Source organism: Rhineura floridana, chromosome 22, assembly GCF_030035675.1.
Source record: "Rhineura floridana isolate rRhiFlo1 chromosome 22, rRhiFlo1.hap2, whole genome shotgun sequence".
Lineage (NCBI taxonomy): Eukaryota > Metazoa > Chordata > Lepidosauria > Squamata > Rhineuridae > Rhineura > Rhineura floridana.
This window is the reverse complement of record NC_084501.1, coordinates 11,651,132-11,673,148: the sequence shown is the minus strand read 5'-3', so window position 1 is coordinate 11,673,148 and position 22,017 is coordinate 11,651,132. Positions and strand designations below refer to the sequence as shown.

General features: G+C 47.2%; 1 protein-coding gene across 4 annotated transcripts in view; it reads left to right on the top strand.

Moving 5' to 3' along the window:
* The window catches only part of OTUD7B (OTU deubiquitinase 7B), a 46,284-nt gene that overhangs the window by 10,806 nt on the left and 13,461 nt on the right, over positions 1–22,017 (top strand). For 3 of the 4 annotated variants that reach the window (XR_009759993.1, XM_061606033.1, XM_061606032.1), the window contains exons 2-5: positions 15,509–15,659; positions 16,319–16,489; positions 18,212–18,451; positions 21,662–21,763. Coding sequence is in view for 3 of the 4 variants with exons in the window: in XM_061606033.1 (XP_061462017.1) it covers positions 15,575–15,659; positions 16,319–16,489; positions 18,212–18,451; positions 21,662–21,763 (598 nt within the window). In the remaining variant the exon portion in view is untranslated. The remainder of the gene's footprint in view (positions 1–15,508; positions 15,660–16,318; positions 16,490–18,211; positions 18,452–21,661; positions 21,764–22,017) is intronic. The other variant, XM_061606034.1, reaches the window with a different exon arrangement.

Below are 22,017 nucleotides of genomic sequence, written 5' to 3'. Positions count from 1 at the left end.
TGTGTGCCCCCCACCACTTGGCAGCATCTGATCTCCTTTCCCCTTCAATATGTATTGATTCAGTCTGACGTTAAGGCTTGGGGGGAAAAGGGGCACCAAACTGATCCTTTGATTGTGTTGCTTCTTCAGAGTCGGCTTTGTGGTTGGTGTAATGGTAGAGATAAACTGGAGTGGGAGAGACTGGCTCCCTCCCACCCGAGGCTTCTAAGAGGCCAAGAGAGGAAGGTATGATCGCCTCAACACCACAGTCCGAAGAATCAGAATAAACCTGGGGAGTGGTGGGTGGTGGTGGTTTAAAGAGCTTCCAGGCTTGGATGATGCAGTTGGAAATAAGGATTTCATTGGAATCCCCAAGATTTGCAGTAGGACCCCCCCTCCAGAAAAGATCTTTAAAAGTTTTTGTATGTATTCTCTTGGAAATAGTGTGATGTGGCTATGGGGCTAGGAAACGCTGTTCAACATTTCCTAGCAGCTGGAAACAGACTTTTTGTTTTGTGTTTGAAGTCTGTTGACACTTGTTAGCCGTGGCACCTAACTTGTAAAGAACTTCACTGCTTGGTGTTGCCTTTCAGGAAGAACAAAGAGGGGGAAAGCTTTTTTGCAAGGTTAAGTTAAATGGAGCCTCCTCCGTCTTCAGAGACAGTATACCAGAGGCTGGGGAGACCGTTGCCTTTATGTTGCAAACTTCCCGGGGGTAACGGTGAGTCACCAGTCTGCTGCTGGACAAGATGGCCTCTGGATGGAGCCGGTCTGGTTTTCCTGTGAGGCTCTGCAAAGTCTCTGGTGCCCTGAGATCCTGTGTATGTGATGATAAGCCCTTCAAAGTCACTAGGCCATAATATATTTTGCTTGCTTAGCCTGCGCCTACCACCCAGCCCGTATCTGTGTTAGTAACCCGCAGCACATTGATGGCCTGGAAACGTCCACCAACCCAAGAAGCTACTTGCCTTCTCTTTGTTTAAGGAGGAAGGGCAGTAGCTCAGTGAGGAGCACCTGCTTTGCATGCAGAAGGGCTCGGGTTCAATCCGTGGCAGCATCTCCGGGTAGGGCTGGGAGAGACCACTGGTCACTGTTCGAGGCATCTCACTCTCTCAGTATTTAAATCAGCGCTTTATTCGGGATCATGAGGACTGGAACTTGATTTTATGTAGGTCGAGGACTGTAGCTGTGTGGCAGAGCATCTGCTTTGCATGCAGAAGGTCCCAGGTTCATAGAATCATAGAATAGTAAGAGTTGGAAGGGGCCTATAAGGCCACTGAGTCCAACCCCCTGCTCAATGCAGGAATCCAATTTAAAGCATAATCTCCAAGGGCATCTCCGGGGAGGGCTTGGAGAGGCTCCTCTCTCTAAAACTCTGCCAGTCAGCGAAGACAATAGCAAGCTTAGATGGACCAGTAGTCTGGCTTTGTATGAGGCAGCTCCCTACGTCTTGCATCAGGAAGTAAAAGTATTATTAGTGCTTCTATTACTGCTATTTATTGGATTTGTTAGTTGCGTGTTACACAGGGGTCTCCAAGTGACCTTCAGTGTATTTAAAAACATAAAATAGAATAGAACAAAATAACGTTCATTGCCTTAGTCTGTAGACCATACCAGGGAGAAAACCAACACCCCAACTTTCAGGGAAAGTTCGGTAGTAGTCCCAATGAAAATCAAGATATAAAATGTATTAATTTCCTTAAAATAAACACATCTTTAGTTATAAAACAGATCAACCTTACTGAGAGTGACATTGGCATAAACAAAAACACATTGCGATATTGTCACATTTGTACATACAGTTGATAAAAGTATCTGAAAGACCGCCACCCCTCCCCAGTAAGAGCTTTGGGAAGCCTTGGCAGCCCAAGATGGATGCGCTTCAACCTGCTCCGGCGCTGCTGGGGAGGGAGCTGGCCAGGCATTTCAGCGGGGTTTTACTGTTGTTTTGAGTTCGGTTTTTGTTCCAATTCACATGCTGCTTTGGGTGCTGCTTGACAGTGAGGAGTGTAGCTTAGGAATGCCTTGATAAATACATTTTTTAAAAGTCTGTGATAGTGCTGAGGCGTGTCTCTGTGTGTTATGTTTGTTGTCACTGAATTCGTATTGTTCAGTGGCTTGGAGCTGTTTTTTCAGACAAGACTGGGCGTATGTAAATACATTTTTATCATTTCATAAGAATGGCTGTTAAGCCTGCCAGGGCCCACTGGCCAGTCGGAGGATGCTTTGCTCAGGATCCCCATCGCCCTTCAAAACTGGCCCTGGGTTGGCCCCTGTGGCAGACAGCATCACCCCGCTCCAGCGCCAACTCTGTAGGGTGTCCCATTCTGTTTCTTTGTCTCTGGTTGCAACAGCCTACATACCAAGGGTATGTCACCAAGGGCAAGGCAAGGGATTTGAGATTCCCACTGCTCTTGTGCCAGACTGCACAGGAGTAGTTTGTTCTAAACTGTTTTTAATACTATGTTTTAAAATTGCTGTTACCCACCTTGGGACCTTATAATGAAGGGTGGGTAAGACGTCAAAATAATAGTAATATAGGGAAACAGACAGCTGAATTCTCAGTCTCCTGCTTGACAACATCAGCCTTTCTCTCTGCCACCTCTTTTGCTCTCTGAGGCTGTTTAACAGCCAGCCGTGTAATCCCAAAGGGTCTCGTAAAACACACCAACCAAATGCTGGTGTTTTCAGGTTTTCCCTGTGGACGATGTTGTTGTTGTTGTTGTTGTTGTTGCTGTTATTATTATTATTATTATTATTATTATTATTATTATTATTATTATTGCCTGAGCTTCACCAGTAGGTCCCAGGATGGTTTACAGAAATTTAAAATACAGTATTAAAAAGAGATTAAAACACATTACATTCACAGGAATAGGGTAGGTCCTAAAAACATGCATCTCAAGTGCTGAAGGCCAGGGTAAAGATGTGAGCTGGAATTGTGTTATGGGTGCAAAGTGGAGAGAGTGTGAAGACTTTGCAGTGCCTTGAAGAGACTGGGGTGTGTGTGTGTGTGTGTGTGTGTGTGTGTGTGAGTCTATTTTGAACAGGTTAAATTGGAGCAAATTGGCTGGGGACTTTTTCTAATGAGTGAACTGGTGTTTACAAATGGCTGAACCATGTGGGCATTTGGGTTGGATGTGTGTTTGGAACCTCCTTCCTTGACTGTTGTTGTCGTCATCCTTATTATAGTCTTTTTTTGCCCCTCCTTTTTCCTTTTCAAAGCAAACTTTTTGCAATGCTTTTGCAGTGGCCTGCAATCCTGAGGCTGCAGCCACGTGCATGCTTGAGAGGAAACCACCCTGAACGCTTCCTCCTGGAGAGAAACAGGTGTAGCACTGAGCTGCCACGTTCTCGCCTCCTCTGACAGTACCTGAGCTGGTTTAAAGACATTGTAAATCTGCCACACTAGGATGTTTATTTTGCACTGTGGTCCATTTGGTGTCTTTTATTTGCATTTGAAGGTACTGTTGTGTCTGGGCTTTTTGTGAGCCACAAGCCACAGTGTTAATTTTCTGGTAGTGGCTTCTTGATGGACTTGTGGAAACAAGGCCTTCCTCCTCCATTTCCCTCATCTTTTCACTATGGGGTGGAAGGTGAGGATTGACACAGGCTTTGGAAGGAATGGGTCCAGAATATCGCCCCCTCCTTCTGCCCTGCAGGCAATTCCACCTAGGGCTGGTGGAGAGATTTGATTAAGTTCTCCTTTAAAGCCAAATCTATCAGATTCACACTTTCTGAAACAATGTGAGAGCTGAAACAGCCATCCTTCAAAATGTGCATGTGTCTGAATGTTGTGATGCAGTCTTCCAACCAATGTTTATAAAAATGCATACATTAAGGGAGAGTGTGCACAGAATGAATATATTGGTGAAAATATTATAGAAATATGCATTACATTAGGAGAAATAGCTTGCAAAAATCTTACCTTAGTCTGTACCTTAGTCAAAACTGCTTACAAATGAGTGTGCGTTAGGAGAAACTAAAATGCTGAAGAATTTTCATGAGGATTAAAAAAAAAAATCTGCAGATTGCTGCAAAATGTAGGGAACTGAATTTCAGGTTGGGGAAAAATGAGAAAGAGGAGAACTGAACTGGGCTGATCTTTCCATCCCTCGTTACAGCTACCTCAGGGTAGCCAACGTGGTCCCCTCAAGATGTTGCTGGATTGCAACACCCGTCCTCTTCCCTGACTACACCAGCTGCTGGGAGTTCAAATTCAGCAACATCTGGAGGGCGTCATGTTAACTACTTGAACCATAGATCCACCTCCTTGGTCAGTACCCTTGACATGCAGTAACTTGCTCCTCAGTTCCAATCCACCGGGAGCTTTCCTCCACACTGAGTCTGTGCATGTGGCTGTGAAAGGAGAGAGAGGGACTCTTTCTAGTCCTCCTGAGCAGAAGAGATGGTCACATAGACTGGACAGTCTCCTGTGTGACAGCAGCCTCCTCCGTGCGCAGGAGTGTTGAGATAGCTACAACTTTCTTTTGTAAGTCTCCAGAGAAAGCAATAAGGGAACAGCCAGGGAACTTGCATCCGCCGTGCCAAGAGGACAGTGCCGGTGCCTGTCATGACTGGGCCCTTGTGCACCAGCTTGCCCCAGGTGCGTGGCTCCTGCCTGTTTCACCTACTTCTCTCTTGTCTCCTCTTGCTTGCACAGGCTGCGTGCACAGGGCTGCCGTCAACCAAGATGGCAGCAGTCTTTTCTAAGGGGCTGATGTCCCTGCCGCCATCTTGGTTGATGACATGCATGCACGGTACACTACACACACACGTGCGCACATACCTGCCATCAGCCAAGATGGTGGTAGGAGCATCAGCCCTTTAAAAAAGCCCCCGCTGCCATCTTGGTTGATGGCAACCCTATGCATGCAGTGTGCGCAGCCTCAGAAGACAGGAGAGAGAGGTAGGTGGAGTGAGCAAACGGATGGGTGGCCTGAAAGCTCCCTCCCTGTGATCCACTGCAGGGATCCTGCTGTGGATCGCAGAATGGAAGTGCTACTCCCCCACCCTAACAAGGGGCCCTTCAGGGGCCCCTGTGGGCTGCAGGGCTCTCGGCCAGGGCCCAACCTGGCCACCCTTGGTGCCAGCCCTGCAAGATGTTCAAAAGTCCTGAAGTGGGGAGGGGAGTCATTCAGCTTTGCAATTAAGTCCACAAGAATTACCAAAAGTGATGTGGGATTAGAATTTATTTTTTTGTGGGGGGGTGGGGAATCCCATTTCGTAAATTCATCAGATATGCCAGTTGCAAATGAATATTACGCAAGTCTGGCAGCTTCAAAGGTTTTCAGTTTTGTTTACTAAATGTGAGTAAAACCACCATGCTAAATGGGATCATTCTCTGTAGGGCATCATACAGCTTTGCTTTTTCTGATGGAAATTTTGTTTTTCTATAGGTGTTTAAATTCACTTGACAGTTGAGGTGTCAGTAGGATTACAGTGGTTTGTGAATACATTATGAGACCTGTTCAGTGCTGTACCAACTTGTTAAGAAGACATAATTAGCAATTAGTGCTTTTTTCTTTTTAAAAAGGATTAGGCAAGTTCATGGAGGAGGAGAACCCTTTCAACAGTTATCAGGCATGGGAGCTAAATGGACCCTCCATGTTGTGAGGCAGTCTACCTCTGAATATCAATTGCTGGGGACAAGGGAAGGCCTATTTGGGCTTTCCAGGAGTTTCTGGCTGGAGGTTGTTGAGAGACTCCCGGATTCAACGGGCCTTGGTTTAACCCAACAGGGCAGTTCTTACATCTCCTTTTTCTGCTCCTCGTTGGATGCTGCCCAGTCCCCCATAGACTTGGCTGGACATCGCCCACAAATTTTGTTCTGCAGTGGACCATAAAAATCCATGGAGAGACCGCAACTTTTGAAATACTGTGTACTGTTCTGGTTGTTGCACCTTCTTTTTTATTATAAAGGATACTGTTGATCTGGAAAAGGAGCAGAAGGCTGCAACTAAAATGATCAGGGTGGGGGGCTGGAGCAACTCCCCTACAAGGAAAATTATAACGTTTTAGTTTGGAAAACAAGACAAGTAAAAGTGAGGTGGAGGTCATGATGGAGGTCTCTAAAAGCTTGCATGGTGTAGAGCAGCCTTTCCCAACCAGTGTGCCTCCAGATGTTGTTGGAGCACAACTCCCATCAGCCTCAGCCAGCATTGCCAATGGTCAGGGAAGATAGGAGTTGTGGTCCAACAACATCTGGAGGCACACTGGTTGGGAAAGGCTGGTGTAGAGGAATCAGGCAGGGAGATGTTTTTCTCCCTCTCTTGCAATGTCAGATCCTAGCGGCATCATCTAATGAAGTTGAAAGCACTACTTTGCTCAGAGTGCATAGTTAAGGAGTTTGCTACCAAAAGAGACAGTGGTGGCTACGAACGTGGAAGTCCTTGAAAGGGGATGAGGCAAATTCATGGTGGAGAATAAGGTTGTCAGTGGCTACTAGCCACTGCGGCTGCATTCGGTCTCCACTGTGCCTCTGAATGCCAGTTGATGGGGATCGCAAGTAGGAGGGGTACTGCTGTTGCACTCAGGCCGTGCTTGTGAGCTTCCCATAGTCATCTGGTGTACCACTGTGGGATACAGGATTTTGAACTCAAAGGGCGTTTGGCCTGATCCAGCAGCCAGGCTCTTCGTATGTTTTTATGTTCTCTTAAGCCAGCAAGTTCTTAACTTCTCTTTTGAAAAGGAGCAGTACAACTCTTTTTTTCCCCTAATGGTACATGATTAGGGCTGTTTTGAGCCCTCTTCCCAACTCCTAGTGTGCATGTGTCTCTTCTTTTTAAATATGACACAGAATAAATGGCAATGAGTAGTGATTTGGAGGTTGGGGGACATGTAGGAAAAAGCCTGCTGTCTTCTCCACCTTGTGTGATATCGTGAAATGTGACCCATGAATCATGTGGCAACGGGCAGGTTTATGTCGAATAATGTGTATGAGCATTACTGCTTTTTTGTTGCTGAGGTTAGGGCAGCTGGAATTCCACGTGCAGCCACCCTTGCATCCAGGAAAACTCGCTTGTGGTGTGGCTGAATGGTAGCTGCTGCTCAGCTGAAAGAAATCTTAGTGTGATATGCCCTCTTGTGTGTTAATTGTTTTGCATGCACATAAAACCAGCAGGATTGCTGATGAGAAATGGCACATATTTCTTTATTACGATAAAACAGTCCCCCTTTTTACTGTTCCCAGCGTGGGGCGTTCCAAGGAATTCATTGATTTGTATTTCTTACATACAAAATATCAGGTTCTTGCAAAACATCAGGGTGTTGTACAGCAACATAAAATTATTATTGTTTGTCACTTACTACAAAAAGTTTTGCCTCAAAGCGATTTACAGTTTTTCAAAGCATTTAAAATACATCAGAGATAAGAAACAAAAACCCACCGAACAATAAACATTTGAAACCATACAAAACAACAATTCAAATGACTGGCATTCTGGATGGGATTGATTTTTGAGAACTGTCTGGACATCCATAGTGGAATTCCACTTTTGAATTTTTTTCTAGAGAAGCAGAAGGACTCAATATCTGGCCACTGAGGAAGGCAAAAACGTTGAAACCTGTCTAGCTGTTATGTTTTTAGGGGCACTCATTTTTAACTGGCAGTAATCTATAAGTGGGTCACAGAAGCGCCTTCCCTTCATTTATTCACACTGTTCATTTTATTTTATGGAAAACTAAAAATTGTGTTTATATAATTTAAAATTTTACATTGTACCTTAACTCTGTCCTTTCCCGGTTGTATTTGGTGAAGGGCAGTGAAATCTTTTTCTTTGATTGTGGACAGAAGACCCATTCTGCCATGTGCATAAAGCGGGCATTGGCTTAAACGTTTTGTACCTAGCCATACTGTGACGTAACAAGCCACCTTGTACAGAGTCAGACCCTTGGTCCCTCCAGTTCAGTATTGCCTACACTGACTGGCAGCGGCTCTCCAGGCTTTCAGGCATAGGACATTCCTGGTCCTACCTCTGGAGGTGCCAGGGATTGAATTTGGGACCTGCAGACAAAGCAAATCCTCTGCCCCTGAGCCTACAGCCCTTTCCCAGAAGGGAGGTAAGAATCATGAACTTGTAATCCCAGAAATAGTTTTTTGTACGTCATACTTGATTGTTCATGCCTCATGCTTGTAGGGTGGCTCTTCTGTGCTGCCTCAGTGTCCCTGTCTTTGAAAGCAGACACAGGACACACTTGCTTTTGCTTCTGTATCTAAGGGGCTTGATGTAATTAGTCCTTATGAGGTGTTTGACACAACATGTTGTCCCCGTGAGCTAGGTATTCTGGCACACACTCATCTTCTCTCTCAATATGACAAAGCACCTCAAAGACCTGACTAAATGAAGCTATTTATAATCAGGGTGTCAGTTTGAGCTTTTGTGAGTTCTTGCGCATGAACGTGGAAGGGCTGCGCATGCAGCCTTGTTACAGGAGCCACCAGAATGTGATGGGAATTGTGTTTGTGTGATGGATGTGTTGAGGGACTTGCCGAAGGGGCTTTATGGGACAGCGAACTGTCTAGTTACATCAGAGCAAGGCGAATTTCTCCCCTCTAGATTCTACCGTGGTACAGCCCAAGCAGGACTGTTCCACATGACATTTCTTACTCATTGGTTTGGCTCTTAATCTGAAAGCAGAGGAGGAACAGAAATGCGCAGCATAATAATGACAATTTGGTGGAGGAGTTTCTGTCTTGCCATCATTTTGGGGTCCGAAGGAAGTGGCTGAGAGCTGGAGCTACAATCTGGGAAGACCTTGGATTGAATCTCATTTCTGACACGAACTGATTAGGTGGCCTTTGGGCAAGCCACTGTCTCTTGGTCTTGGTCTTCATATTGGGTCATGGGGAGGATAATGTTAGCCTACCTTTCAAGGCTGATGTACAGATGATGAGGTAAGGTACGGAAACTGCTTTGGACAGTCAAAAACACTGGATAAATACTAATTTTTGAGACTTTGTATACCGCATAGATATAAGTTTGCGATATAGAAATCGCTAAAATAATTACCATCATGCACACCACATGTTTTTGCTCCACCCTACTCCAGGATCCTTACAGTTGCTTCCTCCCTCCCCTCTTTTCATTTTGGACAGTTTGCAGTGTGTAAATATAAATAACAAACTTACCTGCTGAAATAGTAAGATTGTTGCAGAGGGTGGGAATTGAATTGGTGGCTTGCTTCTGCAAAGGACCCTGATTCTCTCCTCCCTGCCCCCCAAGCAAAGTTGCATAAGGGTCTACCAAACATGTGTCTCTGTTAGGTCCTCATGGTGTTTTGTGCGCACATACTTGCAGGTTTGCATCACAGCCAGAGAGGCATTGAACTTCCTGAGAGTGCCTGTCAGCTCAGGGTCATGCTGTGGTTTTCGAGCAAGTAGTTACACACATTTAAAGGAAAATATTACTGGTGGCTAACTGCTCTTTTCCTTTTCTTTGATCACCTTAAATGAAGCAGCACTGTTGTGTCCTTCCTCAAAGGTTGGCTGTGCTCCTTCCATTGGCACTGAATCCATTTCTAGAAGGCCGGCTTCCTGAATTCTCTTTTTCTGTCTCTCCTCTCTGGTCGGTGTCAGAGGTTGCCTATTTTAACTTGATCTTTTCCGATTGTTATGAGCTGCAATTTTTGGTTTTCAAAATCTAGAATGTAGTATGGAGTGGATTAAAATGAAAGGCTGGAATCATTGGTAGCTGCATGGTTGAGTTTAAAATAATGGATGTGAAGGAGATAGCTGAAAGATGTTGCTCTTTCTTAAATGCTTCTTAGTGTATATTGATGGGAACTGAGTATGTGTGTAAGAGAGGGAAAGAAACTTCAGAATGTGACTTTTTGAGGATTTCTGTTTTTAAAGAGACAGTTCCTAGTCCTCTTGGTTAGGGAGACAAATCTTGGGGAGGCGGGATAGGGGGAGAGCATCCCAGTGTATAGCTTTGTTCTGCCAGCCTCAGCTGTTTGGGTCATGCAGAGGATTTAAAACTTTCATAACCTTCTTGAGGTCCTGTTTCATTTGGTAAAAATCTGCTTTTTTTCATCCTTATGGTGAGATTTGTTCCTAGGAGAGGCTTGGAAAATCTGAGGTGTTTGGGGAGCAAGTGGGACTGCCCCACACCTCATGTCGAATGCAGTGGTTCCCAGACTTTTTTCCCCGCAGACCACTTGAAAATTGCCGAGGGTCCCGGCGGACCACCTAATTACTTTTCTGCCTGTTGGAGCAATTGTTGTAGCTGTCCTAGAAGTGTGATTTGTGTGTATTTTTATTGCTTTTTTATTTTTTAAGGTATTGTACTTTATTGTATTACAGTTTGAATAAAATAGTAATAACAATAAAATACAATTTAACAAATATATTCCCCACGAATCAAGGTTAAACTTCTTAATTCTAGGCTCCCGTTAACTTCACGGCTCACCCTCTCTCCTCCTTCCAGGTGCCCCCATCACTCCTGGACTGTCTTGCTCACCTCATGGGCAAAATGATGGAGCAGGCGCTCTGCCCGTCATTCCTCACAGTCATGCTGCGGACCATCTGGATGAAACTCAGTTTTGGAATCCGTGGTCTGACGTTTTTTGGGCTTTAAGCAATCTTGGGAAAGGGAGAAATACACCCAGGAGTAGGTGTAAGAAGAAAACTTTAAGCCAAATCAGAAAAATGGAGGCCAACTTTTTTGGCCAAGTTTCTAATACTTAAGGCTGCCAAAACAGGCTTGTGGCAGGTAATGCTTGCTGAAATCTCAGCAACAGTGGGGAAAGTTGGATTTCTAGCATTGTAGGGTGAGATCCCACCAATTAAGCGAAATCGGAGCAAGCTTGCATTGTTTATATGTCGCAGGTTCCAGCTCTTCTGGCTGCAGAATTTATTCTCCCCTTAAAACATGCTGCAGCTGTGGCTCTGTGTCCTTCCCAGTGGTTTGGCTATGTGATCTTGAGAGAAGAGTGTAAGACAAGTACCCTGTAGGATACTGGCATTTCCTGGTAGGCAGCCCAAGCAAGGATGCTCAGTGGACGGAATGAGCTTTGGCAGTGGGCAGGAAAGGCCAGAGGGACAAGACTTCCTGATCCCAGATTGCAGCAGAGTTGCATTCAGAACTCCAGGAGGCAGTGGGGCCTCCGTGTGCCTCCCCCGTCCAGTCCTGTGTGTGTGTGTATAAGCTGCCTTGTGCTTTTCCTGGGTCAGACATAATTTTAAGGCACTGGCTTCCAAACGCATCTGCCATGAGAAATATATTAAGTAATTATAAAGATTCTTGCTGACCCGGATTGTGCCCCCATTTCTCTACCTCGGATGTAGTTGATCCAGTTGTTCCCCTTGCAGTAAGGGTATCCATTCTTGGAGGAGCCTGCTTTTTGTGTCTGTGGAGGAGTCCCTGTTTTGGACTTTCTGACTGAGCACCATGCTCAGAACAGAGAGTCTGGCAGAGATGCAGAGCAGGAGACTCCTCCTGAGGGTGGGTAGTTCTTCAAGCATTTCTGGCAGTGATAATTAAATATTTGTCTGAAGAGGGGTGGGGGGTTCTTCCCCCTCTCTTGTGGGTCAGGTTTTATCTTTTAAATTCAACCAAGCATTCCTCTTAACTTGCTTCTGAAGACTTCTTTTAGTCTGCCCTGAATCGTCTCGCAATTAGCTTCACGAGGTGACCCCACCGGGCTCTAGCAGTATGAGAGGCTGTGTTCCCTGTTCCATGCACCCAGGGGTTTTTTGTGTGTCTTTGCACATGCTCCTGTGCAGTGGCTATTTTGTCGGAATGAATACGAATACCTGCAGTTTATTTAAGGCACTGTGGTGGTTTATTGCAATCACTTTTTGAGCAGCAGAGTCACTTACTAAGGAGCGGAAGCCTAGAGGACCCATCAGGTGTGGGGAACCTTTGGCCCCTTCCAGACATTGCTGAACTACAACTCCCATCAACCCCAGCCAGTGTGGCCCAGTAATCAAGTCTGATGGCAGCTGTAGCCTGACAACATCCGGAAGGCCAAAGGTGCCCCGCTCCTGAATATTCAAAACGTACTATCTCAGACGCACGAAAACATCTACCAGCCTAGTAGCAGGGCTCAGAAAAGCTTGTTGCTTACTCCTCATTCAGATCGGTTCAAAAATGGTGGGGTGTTTTGCATATTGAGTGGCTTTCTTTTTCTTTAGGGGCTGTGTTTTGCACCCTGCTGAGTCGTGGGGAGAGCGTTGGCGGAGCACACATGACTGGGCTATCTTTATGAAGGATGTTGTCACATTGCAAGCACATTCCTCGCTGAGCCTCAGCTGGAAACTGTTGTGCCCAGTCAGGCTGCAACCTAAGAAGCTGCCTTATGCTGAATCAAGACCCTTGGTTCATTTAGCGCAATATTGCCTATACTGAGCGGCAGCAGCTCTCCAGGGTTTCAGGCACGGAGTTTCTCTGAGCCTGATCTGCCATTGGGGATTAAACCTGGGACCTTCTGCACGCAAAGCAGATGTTCTGCCACTGGGCTTTGGCCCTTCCCCTTGCTGCTGGAGTCCTTCCATTTCAACAGAAGGTGCCCGTTCCAGGAAATGAGAAGAGCCCTTTGGCAGCTGGGTCAGGCCAAAGGCCAATTAGTCCAGCATCCTGTTCTGACAGTGGCTAACCAAGATGCCTCCTCTGAGAGCCCCCAAGCAGGTCTAATTGATATGCTGTCATTAACCATTCATCTCTTGCAAAAAGAACACCACCAAAAAAGAAACGCAGTATCAAAGTGGAAAAATAATACTCTGTGTATGTGTATAGATATACAAAACCAAAAGTGTTTCAGTTTTGCTGCGTTTCCTGGGCTGTTACTGGATATGCAGTCCTGGAAGTCTTGGCTGGATCACGTTCCCCTCCCTCCCCAAAAAGGCATTTATTAACCTCAAAAGACCTGTTCTTTTTCTTCAGGCAAGCCGCTTTGAGGTGGTATTGTTGATTCAGGGCGCAGAGGAGTCCAAGTGGTCCTACATGACAAAGGCCGACACAGCAGACTCCTTGTGAAGCGACTCTCTCTCTTCCCACCCCCCTTTTCCCCCTTTCTAATCCCTCCAACAATACAAAAACGCTACTGTGTTGGGGCCTAGTTAAAAAGCACAGCTTGGCCTTTGCAGCCTTATCCGCTGGTGTCGGACATAAAACATGCTCCGCTACTGTGGCTATTTTTTCTTCTTCCCTCTAGCTCATCTTGGAGGTGAGAGTTAAAAGCTTTGCGGGGGGGGGGGGAGGAGAGAAACAAAGCAAAACCAGTCAAGCCAAGTTGCTTGGAATTCTCATTTCTATTCCATATTTTTTTTAAGGCTTGGGGCACAAAAAATCCCGCACATGCTTAATATCTCAACCCTAACTGTACCTCTGCTATGATGGACCAGCCAGTTTGATATCGGGTTTGATATCTTCAGTGGGTGGTGTGGGGGTGCAGAAACCATTGTGCAAAATGGAGAGAACTAGGAGAGGCAGACTGCATCTCTAAGCAGATGAATCCAGTTTTTCAGGCTTGAAAGAAGCTGCTTGCCTGGTTGCCTATGGCGAGTAATGTTCACCAATAGGCAACACTGTTGAGAGAGTCCATCCTTCTTTGTAGTACGAATGAGTCACGCAGTTGTATGCAGGCAGGTGGGTTGCTAATCTTTGTAGACCTCTGTGCAAAGCTGCATATAAAGCATGTCCCAGTATTTTTCCCTCCTATGTGTCTCTTCCCCCCCCCCCCAAAAAAAAACCACCTTCCTAACTCTGGAAAGTAACTGCCACAGAGAGATGTTTTCTAGAGAGGTGTTTTTCCTGGAAAGTGGGCACAGTTCTTGGAGAATCCCAAATTCGTCTGGAGACGAGTGTTGACTCTACCCAAGTTGGAAGCGGGTTCTCCACTTGTCTGCTGGATCCTAATGGATCAGGACTCTCAAATGCTTTGTAGCCCCTGATCCTGAAGGCATTTGCTGGAAAGTTATGAATGGTGGCAGCTGTAGAAACAGCTCTCTTCCAAGTTTGCTGCTGGCAGCCTGGGCAGCTGGTGAGCTGCCATCTACGTGCGGTGGACCATTTTGCCACATAATTTATAGCTTTGCTTTTAGGATCATATTCTGGGAAAACAGGAATTGCGATACAGTTTATGTTCTCACTGGGCGTGGGCATGTGTGGTGCGCTCTCTCTCTCTCTCATTCTTTGTTTTTTTGTTTTAATTGGCTTTTCCTAGCGTCAGTTTTCTGGAAGAGCATTCAGATAATTCCAGCTGTGTTATCCCTGCCCAGAAGAAGCTGAGAGTTCAAGTCTGCCTTTCGTCTGTTTTTGTCAGACAAGCAAACAAACAAGGCCTGTGCTCAAAAATAAAGGCAAATGTGTGTTAATCTGCAACCACTGTTTCACAGCAGCTGCTTGTAGACCTTGCGCCTACTGCGGGGGGGGGGGCTCTGGCCATCCGGATGTTGCTGGACTCCATCACCCATCATCTTTTGCCATTGGCCCTCTGCTGACTGGTGGGAGGTAGAGTCCAGCAACGTGGCCTTTAAATGGAGCACCCAAGAGAGGGAGGCAAGGGAAGACCCCCGCCCTAAAACCTGGAGAGCCACCAGCAGTCAAAATAGACAGGACTGGGACGGGTGGGTGGTCTGACTTGGCCTAAGGCACCGCCCTCTGTTCCATTGAGTCTGAACTTGTGATGCCTGACTCCGGGATCCAGGTCCCGGGTGCGAGCCCACGTTCTTGAAGGAGTGTGCAGGCGCAAGGGAGTGACAGCGCTGCCCATTCATGTTGCCTGTCATCTTTTGTGGGTGGCTTGTGCAGAGGGAAAATGGCAGCCCTCTTGAAGGTGTTGGAGAATTTTGTATTTCTCCTTGGGTTCTTTTGCTGGGGGTCCTTCAATAAAATTTTAAAGACACATGCTTGGAGCAAAAAGGTAGGCCTTTATTGGATGACAAGTGTACACTTGGTCAGTCTCCCTCCTAGAAGCAAAGGGCAAGGCAAGTGAGGGCTGCTGACCCTTCCTCACTCACTAAGGGGGCAGCAAGATCAAGAAGGTGCAGCAGCGAGGCCTTGTGTGTGTGTGTGTGTGTGTCTGACTCCAGGGGTTGTGCTGGGCCCTCTTCTGGAATGTGGCCCACGACAGGTGCCCAGCTGTGCCGACCTCCAGCTCTTGGTTATCGCTCATTTCTCTTCTCCCTTGAGAAAATATCCTGCTGTTCGTTCTTCATTTACTGAAAATGTTGATATGCTGCCACCTTTCAGTAGAGCTTCCAGGGTGGTTCACAAAAGTGGGATCACCAGCACAAAACGAATGCTGCATGTATTTGTTTTCAACATGTATATGCCACATTTCCATAGTTCAGCATGATACATTTTTTATGTTTTTAAGGGGATCTTTTTTTCTGAATAGAGAACATGATGTGTGTGCAGTTCTGACTTAGTGAACATCTAGTCCAAAAATATCCCCTGACACAAACACACCTTAAAATGATGAGTAAAGACATTTCGAGTTGTGGCTGTCTCCCACACACACACACCCGATCCCCTGGAAATTTGGTGTTCGTGTCATAAGATGGGTTGTCTTTTTCCTGTTCCAGACTGAAGTGGAAGCCCAGATCGATGTCCTGCCAGCTCCAGCCCACCTGTGTGGAATTCATGATCACATGACCCTGGATATGGACGTCGTCCTGTCGGATTTTGTCCGCTCAACGGGGGCAGAGCCGGGATTGGCAAGAGACTTGCTTGAAGGTAAAAAGCCATGCGTCTCATGACTAGATTCACCTCGCTTTCCTTGTTTAATGAGGCAAATTTTGCAAAAGAATTCTAACTCTTAGAAAAGGAGCCGCATGTGTGTGCGTGCCCATGCGTTTTAGGCCAGGACCACATGTTAATGAAGCAGATTCAGAGATCTGAGTCCTGCGTTTGCGTCGGAGATTCTTCCCTTGGTTTTTCTCTCCGCTGCTGCACGTCGGGACCAGCGATAAGCCCAGTTTGAGGGGAAACAGCCAGTGGGGAAGGAATGGGTTGTGGGGTGGGGGTTGAGGGAAGACGTACGCACCGCCCCCCACCCTTCTGCCTCTGCAAATGGCCCACCCAAGGCCTGTTCTGGTTCAGACTGGGATGACATGAGGTTCCAGCTTGGAACTTTCTGTTGAAGAGTGGGATGATCCTGGGGGGGTTGGGGTTGGAGAAGGGAATTTGCAGGCAGTGAAGTGGGGGGCTTTTCTACTGTACGAGTGTGTGGAAGGGGAGGATGAGAAGAGGGGGATTTGCCCAGCATCATCGCATCTGTGTGAGGGGGGCAGAGAGTGGGCTGGTTTGGCTTGGTGTTTTTTTTCTTCTTTAAACCCATATAGCTCAGCCCTTTATTTCTCTTCTCTCTCCCCCCGCCCCCCACCTGCCTCCAGGGAAAAACTGGAACTTGAGCGCTGCGCTGAGTGACTTTGAGCAGCTGAGGCAGGTGCATGCTGGGAACTTGCCCCACTCCTTTAACGAAGGGCGGGCCTTCAAAATTGTGGAAAAGGAGGCTTCTTGGCCTGTGCGGCCTCCCCTACAGCGCCAAGATGACATTGTCCAAGGTAGGAGGAGGAGGAGGGCCTTGATCAGAGCTTGGAAAAGTTACTTTTTTGAACTACAGCTCCCATCAGCCCAATCCAGTGGCCATGCTGGCTGGGGCTGATGGGAGTTGTAGTTTTTTTAAAAGTAACTTTTCCAAGCTCTGGGCCTTGTTCATGGAATTCTGCCGGCCCGTGGGAGGTGTCTGTTTTGAGAAGGGTTTTTCCTTCAAGCCCTTTGCCCTCTTCTGCCCTTGCTCTGGGGCATACAACACCTGCTTTGCGTGCAGGTTCAATCCCCAGCGGCATCTCCAGGTAGGGCTGGGAAAGTCTTCTCAGTCTCAAGCCCTGGAGAGTCATTGCTGCCAGTCAGTGTAGACAGTTCACTGAGCTAGTGGTCTGATTCAGTGTAACAGCAGCTTCCTACGTTTGTATTGAAACCTGCCCTTCATTCAGAACCACGAGGACTGGAGCCTTGCTTTGTTTTTAGGGCAAGGGCTGTAGGTCAGTGGTATAGCCCTTGCCCTATAAAGGGCTTTGCACACAGAAGGTCCCAGGTTCAATCCCAAACGCCACCAGCAAGGGCTTCTCTGTCTGAAATCCCAGAGAGCCGTTGCTGCCAGTCAGTGTAGACAGTACTGAGCTAGATGGACCAAATGCTCTGACTTAGTACAAGGCAGCTTCCTATCTTGTGGAGAATGCTGAGGATTCTTTGGCGTTCTCTCTCTCTCTTTCCCCCTCCCCAAATTCTCCCCCCTCCATTCTTGATTAATAGAGGCTGATGGGCAGGTGCTTCTGCCTGCAGTAGCCAAGGAGTTGAACCAGAGCAGGATGGTGAAATCCAAATGAGGTCATGGTTTTTATAACTTTCTTGCCGAAATAAACAAAAGCAACAGCCCCACCTCAATTTGGCGAGGAATTCTTCTTCCTCTCCACCACCCATCACCAGCCTTCTTCTTCCTGGAGCCTTTCCCAGGCAGGGAGGGGAAGAGGGCCCCTTGTCAACACCCACAGCTGGAGGTCTGTCTCCTCTCCTCTCCATAGCCAGGAATCTTGGCTTGGGGCAGGCTCACCACAGGCCCGTGAGGTGGTTTGAACGCAAGCGGGGGCTTTTCAGCAGCGACTCTGCTTGTGAGTAAGTCCGCTAATTAGCCAGCCGGTTGTGGCTTCATGGGGCTGAACACAGTCGGGGCAGCGTGAGGTGTGCGTGGGCTGCCTGTACCCAAGGAACCTGAAAAAAGCTTCCTTTAACAATAGAGAGGAAAGCCAGGCCAGCTCTGACAGTGACGGATTTTCACATGCCCTTGGCCATTCCAGCTGAACGAATCATTTGGAGAGATTGTGTCCCACCAGAAGGCTTGAATGTATTGTGTCTCCCCAAATATCAGAAAAGCCACCTCCTTCCCTACATTGTAGACCCTCACAGGTGTTATGATCAGCAGAGGGGGCCCTCTTGGTAGTTTCCCCCACTCGTAGAAGTCGAGGAGTCCCAGGAGTGAGGACCTACTCTGTGGCAGCCCCTCAGCTGTGAGCTTCCTCCTCACAGTGATGCGACTGGTACCTTGGTTGCATAGTTTCAGTCATATGCTGAAGAAGGTGCCCTGGCCTTGGACACCCGAGATGCATGCTTTCAGGACCTGCCCTATTCCTGTGACTATAATTTGTTTTAAACTGTTTTATAATGCTGAATTTCAACTTGATAACAGTGCTAAAAATCCACCCCTCTTTTCTCCCTTCTGTATTCAGAAAAGCGCCTCTCTCGTGGCATTTCCCACGCCAGCTCCACTATCGTCTCTCTGGCTCGTTCCCACGTCTCCAGCAACGGTGGTAGCAGTGGGGGTTGCGGCGGAAGTGGGGAGCACCTCCTGGAGATGCCCATCTGCACCTTCCAGCTGCCCGACCTGACCGTCTACAACGAGGAGTTCCGGTGCTTCATCGAGCGGGACCTCATCGAGCAGTCGATGCTGGTGGCCCTAGAACAGGCTGGTAAGCATCTGTGCCACAAGCACCCAACAGCCTGCTTTCTTAGGGGAGAGGTGGCAGGGCTTAAACTTCCCTGGATGCCTTGCCCCGCTGCACTTCTAAGCAGTTTACAAAATTAAAACAAACATTAACATGATCAAGAAGACATAGTTACAATTAAACAGGAATTAAAAAAATTCAGAAGAATAATCAGAATCTTCTGATTATTCTTCTGAATAATAATATTGTTATTCTGAATAATAAATAAGGAAGTACTGCTTACCGTGGACACCGTCTATGTTGGCAAAAAGCTGGACTGTTCCTTTTCCTGCATTAGGACCGGGAGACGCAGGACACCTCAGTGGTATCATGTTTGATGTCAACATATTGATGTAAGAACTAGTCGACATTGTCTAATTGTTAGGAATTTATTAGGAAAGTGTTGGGAAAGTGTGATTTGTTATTGTATATTCATTAAAAGTTATTGTTGCTTTTTAATAATGTTATTACCTTGTTTAATTTTTGTATATTGTATTGTTTTTATTGATATGTATTTTTGTATTTTTGTTTATTTTTTATAAGTCACCTTGGGGGCCTTTTGGCCAAGAGGGGGGATAGAAATAAACCATAATAATGATAATAATAAGCTGAAAACTGATTAAAGCACCCATTCACTTCTACATGTCTGGCCTGAACAAAAATGCATTTAGCTGCCGCTGCCGAGAGTACAATGAAGGCGCCTGCCTGATGTCAATAGGCAGGGAGTTCCAAAGTGTAGGCATTGCCATGCCAGAGTGCCCGGGTGTTGCTGGGTGGGCTGGCTGTATAGCGCAGCTGGAAAATGATGCAGGGATGCGATAGGCGCCTGCCCAGGAGCAGTCTCTCCGTTGCTGCTCTTGTTCCTGGGCTCAGCCCTGCTTTGAAATGGATTCTGGGGCGTAAAGCATCAGTACGCCTTGACTCAGAAGTGACAATATTGCGCCCCTGTGCCCTTCAAATGTCCAAGATGCAGGATTGCTAGGAGCGATGAATTTCCAGGCTGCAGCAGCCTGAAGTAGGCATTGCCAACGCGGTGCCCTCCAGATATTGCTGGACTACAGCAGTGCAATGGGTTGGAGAGAACCAGGCTTCTGCTGTGTTCAGGGACAAACTGCTCTATGTGTGGGAGATCTGTAATAGGATCTTGCACCTTAAAAGGCTTTTAAAAGGGTCAGTGGAGGAGGCTGGATTGGAGCCGGCCTTTGTGTTGCCTGCCCAGTGTAAATCTCCCCTGCCAGCAGGCAAGGGAAGAAGTGCTTTCCCCTCACCCACCTATCCACCCGCAGTGGCTAATAGCCATTTCCCATGAGGAGAGGGGTGTGTGTGTCATTTAAACTGGAGGAACAGCACATGGGAAGAAAGTTTTCCACCCTTCCCTTCACCCCAGTCCTGTAGCTGCTGTTAAGGTGGTTTGGGGTAGACAGTTGGGAAATCTGGCCACTGAGCAACCTCCATCATGGCCTCAAAGTGAGTATTGCCTCCTGTTACATCCTCCTCTTCCTCCTTAGGGGTAAAGTTTTTTAAATATATGCATATATTATTAGAAGAGTTATCTCAGGATAATTGATCCTTAATTGGCGAGGCCTCGACCAGCCTGGAATTGCATTCAGGCAGCCTCTGACTCCTCCTCCCCAGGAGCATTTGGGAGGTCCTGCAAAGAGGAATATTTTTGCGAGGTGTGTCATCCGGTGACATAACCTGCCGCTTGCTCAGGCGGTGATATCAGCCCGCTCAGCTCCTCTGCTGTATCCAAAGCCGTGTAGCTGCTTTTCTCTGTGTGCGAGTGCGAGAGAAAGCGATGGCTGGGGAAACAAGGACAGCCCCACCAGAAAGGGCAAGCAGACTCTCAAGCCCCCCCCCCCAGTTTTTGCAATAAATAACTGTTCCAGCTTTCCTCAGATGTGGTTTTGTCTGTGCTGCATTTTTGGCACTCTGCCGTTCGGCAGTGGGGTTGGGGCTTGGCGGTGCCAGACGCTACCTAGGCTGGGGAAAACGGGCTGTCTGTTGAGCCGAGCCGAGCTGTTTGTCCGGGGTGGGCGGCTGGCTGGGCGCCAGCTGGCTGCATGCTGGGCGGTCCTTCCGTCAGGAGGCAGGAGGAGGATGGATATTTATTGATCACATTTGTCAGCCGCTTAATAGATATAAAAAAAAGTTTCAAGGCGACTGAATAAGATAAAATAGAACAATTGAAAGCAATCTAAACCAGGGAAAAAATTAAAACAGTGAACAACACAAGGTTCGTAAAATGCATGCCCAATAATATATTTACAAGGAGAAATTTCTACCCAGGTGACTTCTGTCGTTGAAGCCCAGGGAGGAAGAGAGTTTTTGGCCTCCAGGCTGCTGAGCTTATATAAGGGGACCAACCCTCCCCTGGGCTCCTTGCGAATTAATAGCAGCGGTCATAAACTCCTCTTCCTCCTTCTCCTCTTACCCTTCCGTTAGCATGTATTACCCGGGGAATGCTGTTTTGCCACTTGAGTCCCTTTTGTGTAATTCTTTCTATGTGATTCAGCGTGTTTTGTGAGCATTGCTTTTTCAGCCCTGGCAGCAAATCAAGCCTGCTGGCCCTCCCTCCTTCCTGCCTCACCCCAGTCTCCCTCCCTTCAGATCTGTCCCTGTTGGCTCTCTTTTTCTCATGGCTGGGAGTCCAGAGTCTGCGAGTTCAAATCCCCGCTCATGTCTCCTGGGCGTCAAGGGCCAGCTAAAGATCACCCCACAGTGAGTGGCTCAGGGGTGATGTGCCCTGCCACCTGTGCAGCCGTGGGCAAGCTGCAGAGTCCCAAGGAGCCCAGTTGCCCCCCAGCTGGCAGCTGCAGACAAGAAAGGGGCTGGCTTGTGCAGCTGTGGCAAGCTGAGCAGGCCCTAGCCAGCTGGGAAGGACTAGCCTCAGAGGGAGGCAATGGGAAACCCCCTCTGAATACCGCTTGCCACGAAATCCCTATTCATAGGTGCAGAGATGGCAGGGCACATAACTCCTGAGCCACTCACTTACTATCTTGCCTCAGCCGTACACTTACTTAAGTGGCCATGGCCCTAGACCAGTAGCCACCACTGAGCCGCAGCAGATAATATTGGCCAACTTTTGTGGGGCTGCTTTTTTCAGGCTCTTTAAGAGATCCTGGGTTTGGAGATGCTCTGAAGCCTTAAAAGCCAGAAATAAATGCCTCTTGCTACTTGTTTTTCCTTGTCCAGGCCGTCTGAATTGGTGGGCCAGTGTGTATCCCAGCTGTCAGCGGCTGCTTCCCTTGGCAACCACAGGAGATGGGAATTGCCTGCTTCATGCTGCCTCTTTAGGTAAAAAGGGGGGGTTGGAATTGTTCTTATAAATGATTTCTCAAAAACGTTAAATTGTTACATTTGTCACACTATTTCTGTTTTATGGATTTGTAAATCTCTTTGAGGAGACCTCTTTTTGTGAAAAGCGAGGAATAAAATATTATTATTATTTATTAAATGTATATCCTGCCCTTCCTCCCAGAAGGGAGCCCAGAGCAGCAAACAACAAGTGATAAAACAGCAGAAACATCTTAAAAAGACAATGTAAGGAA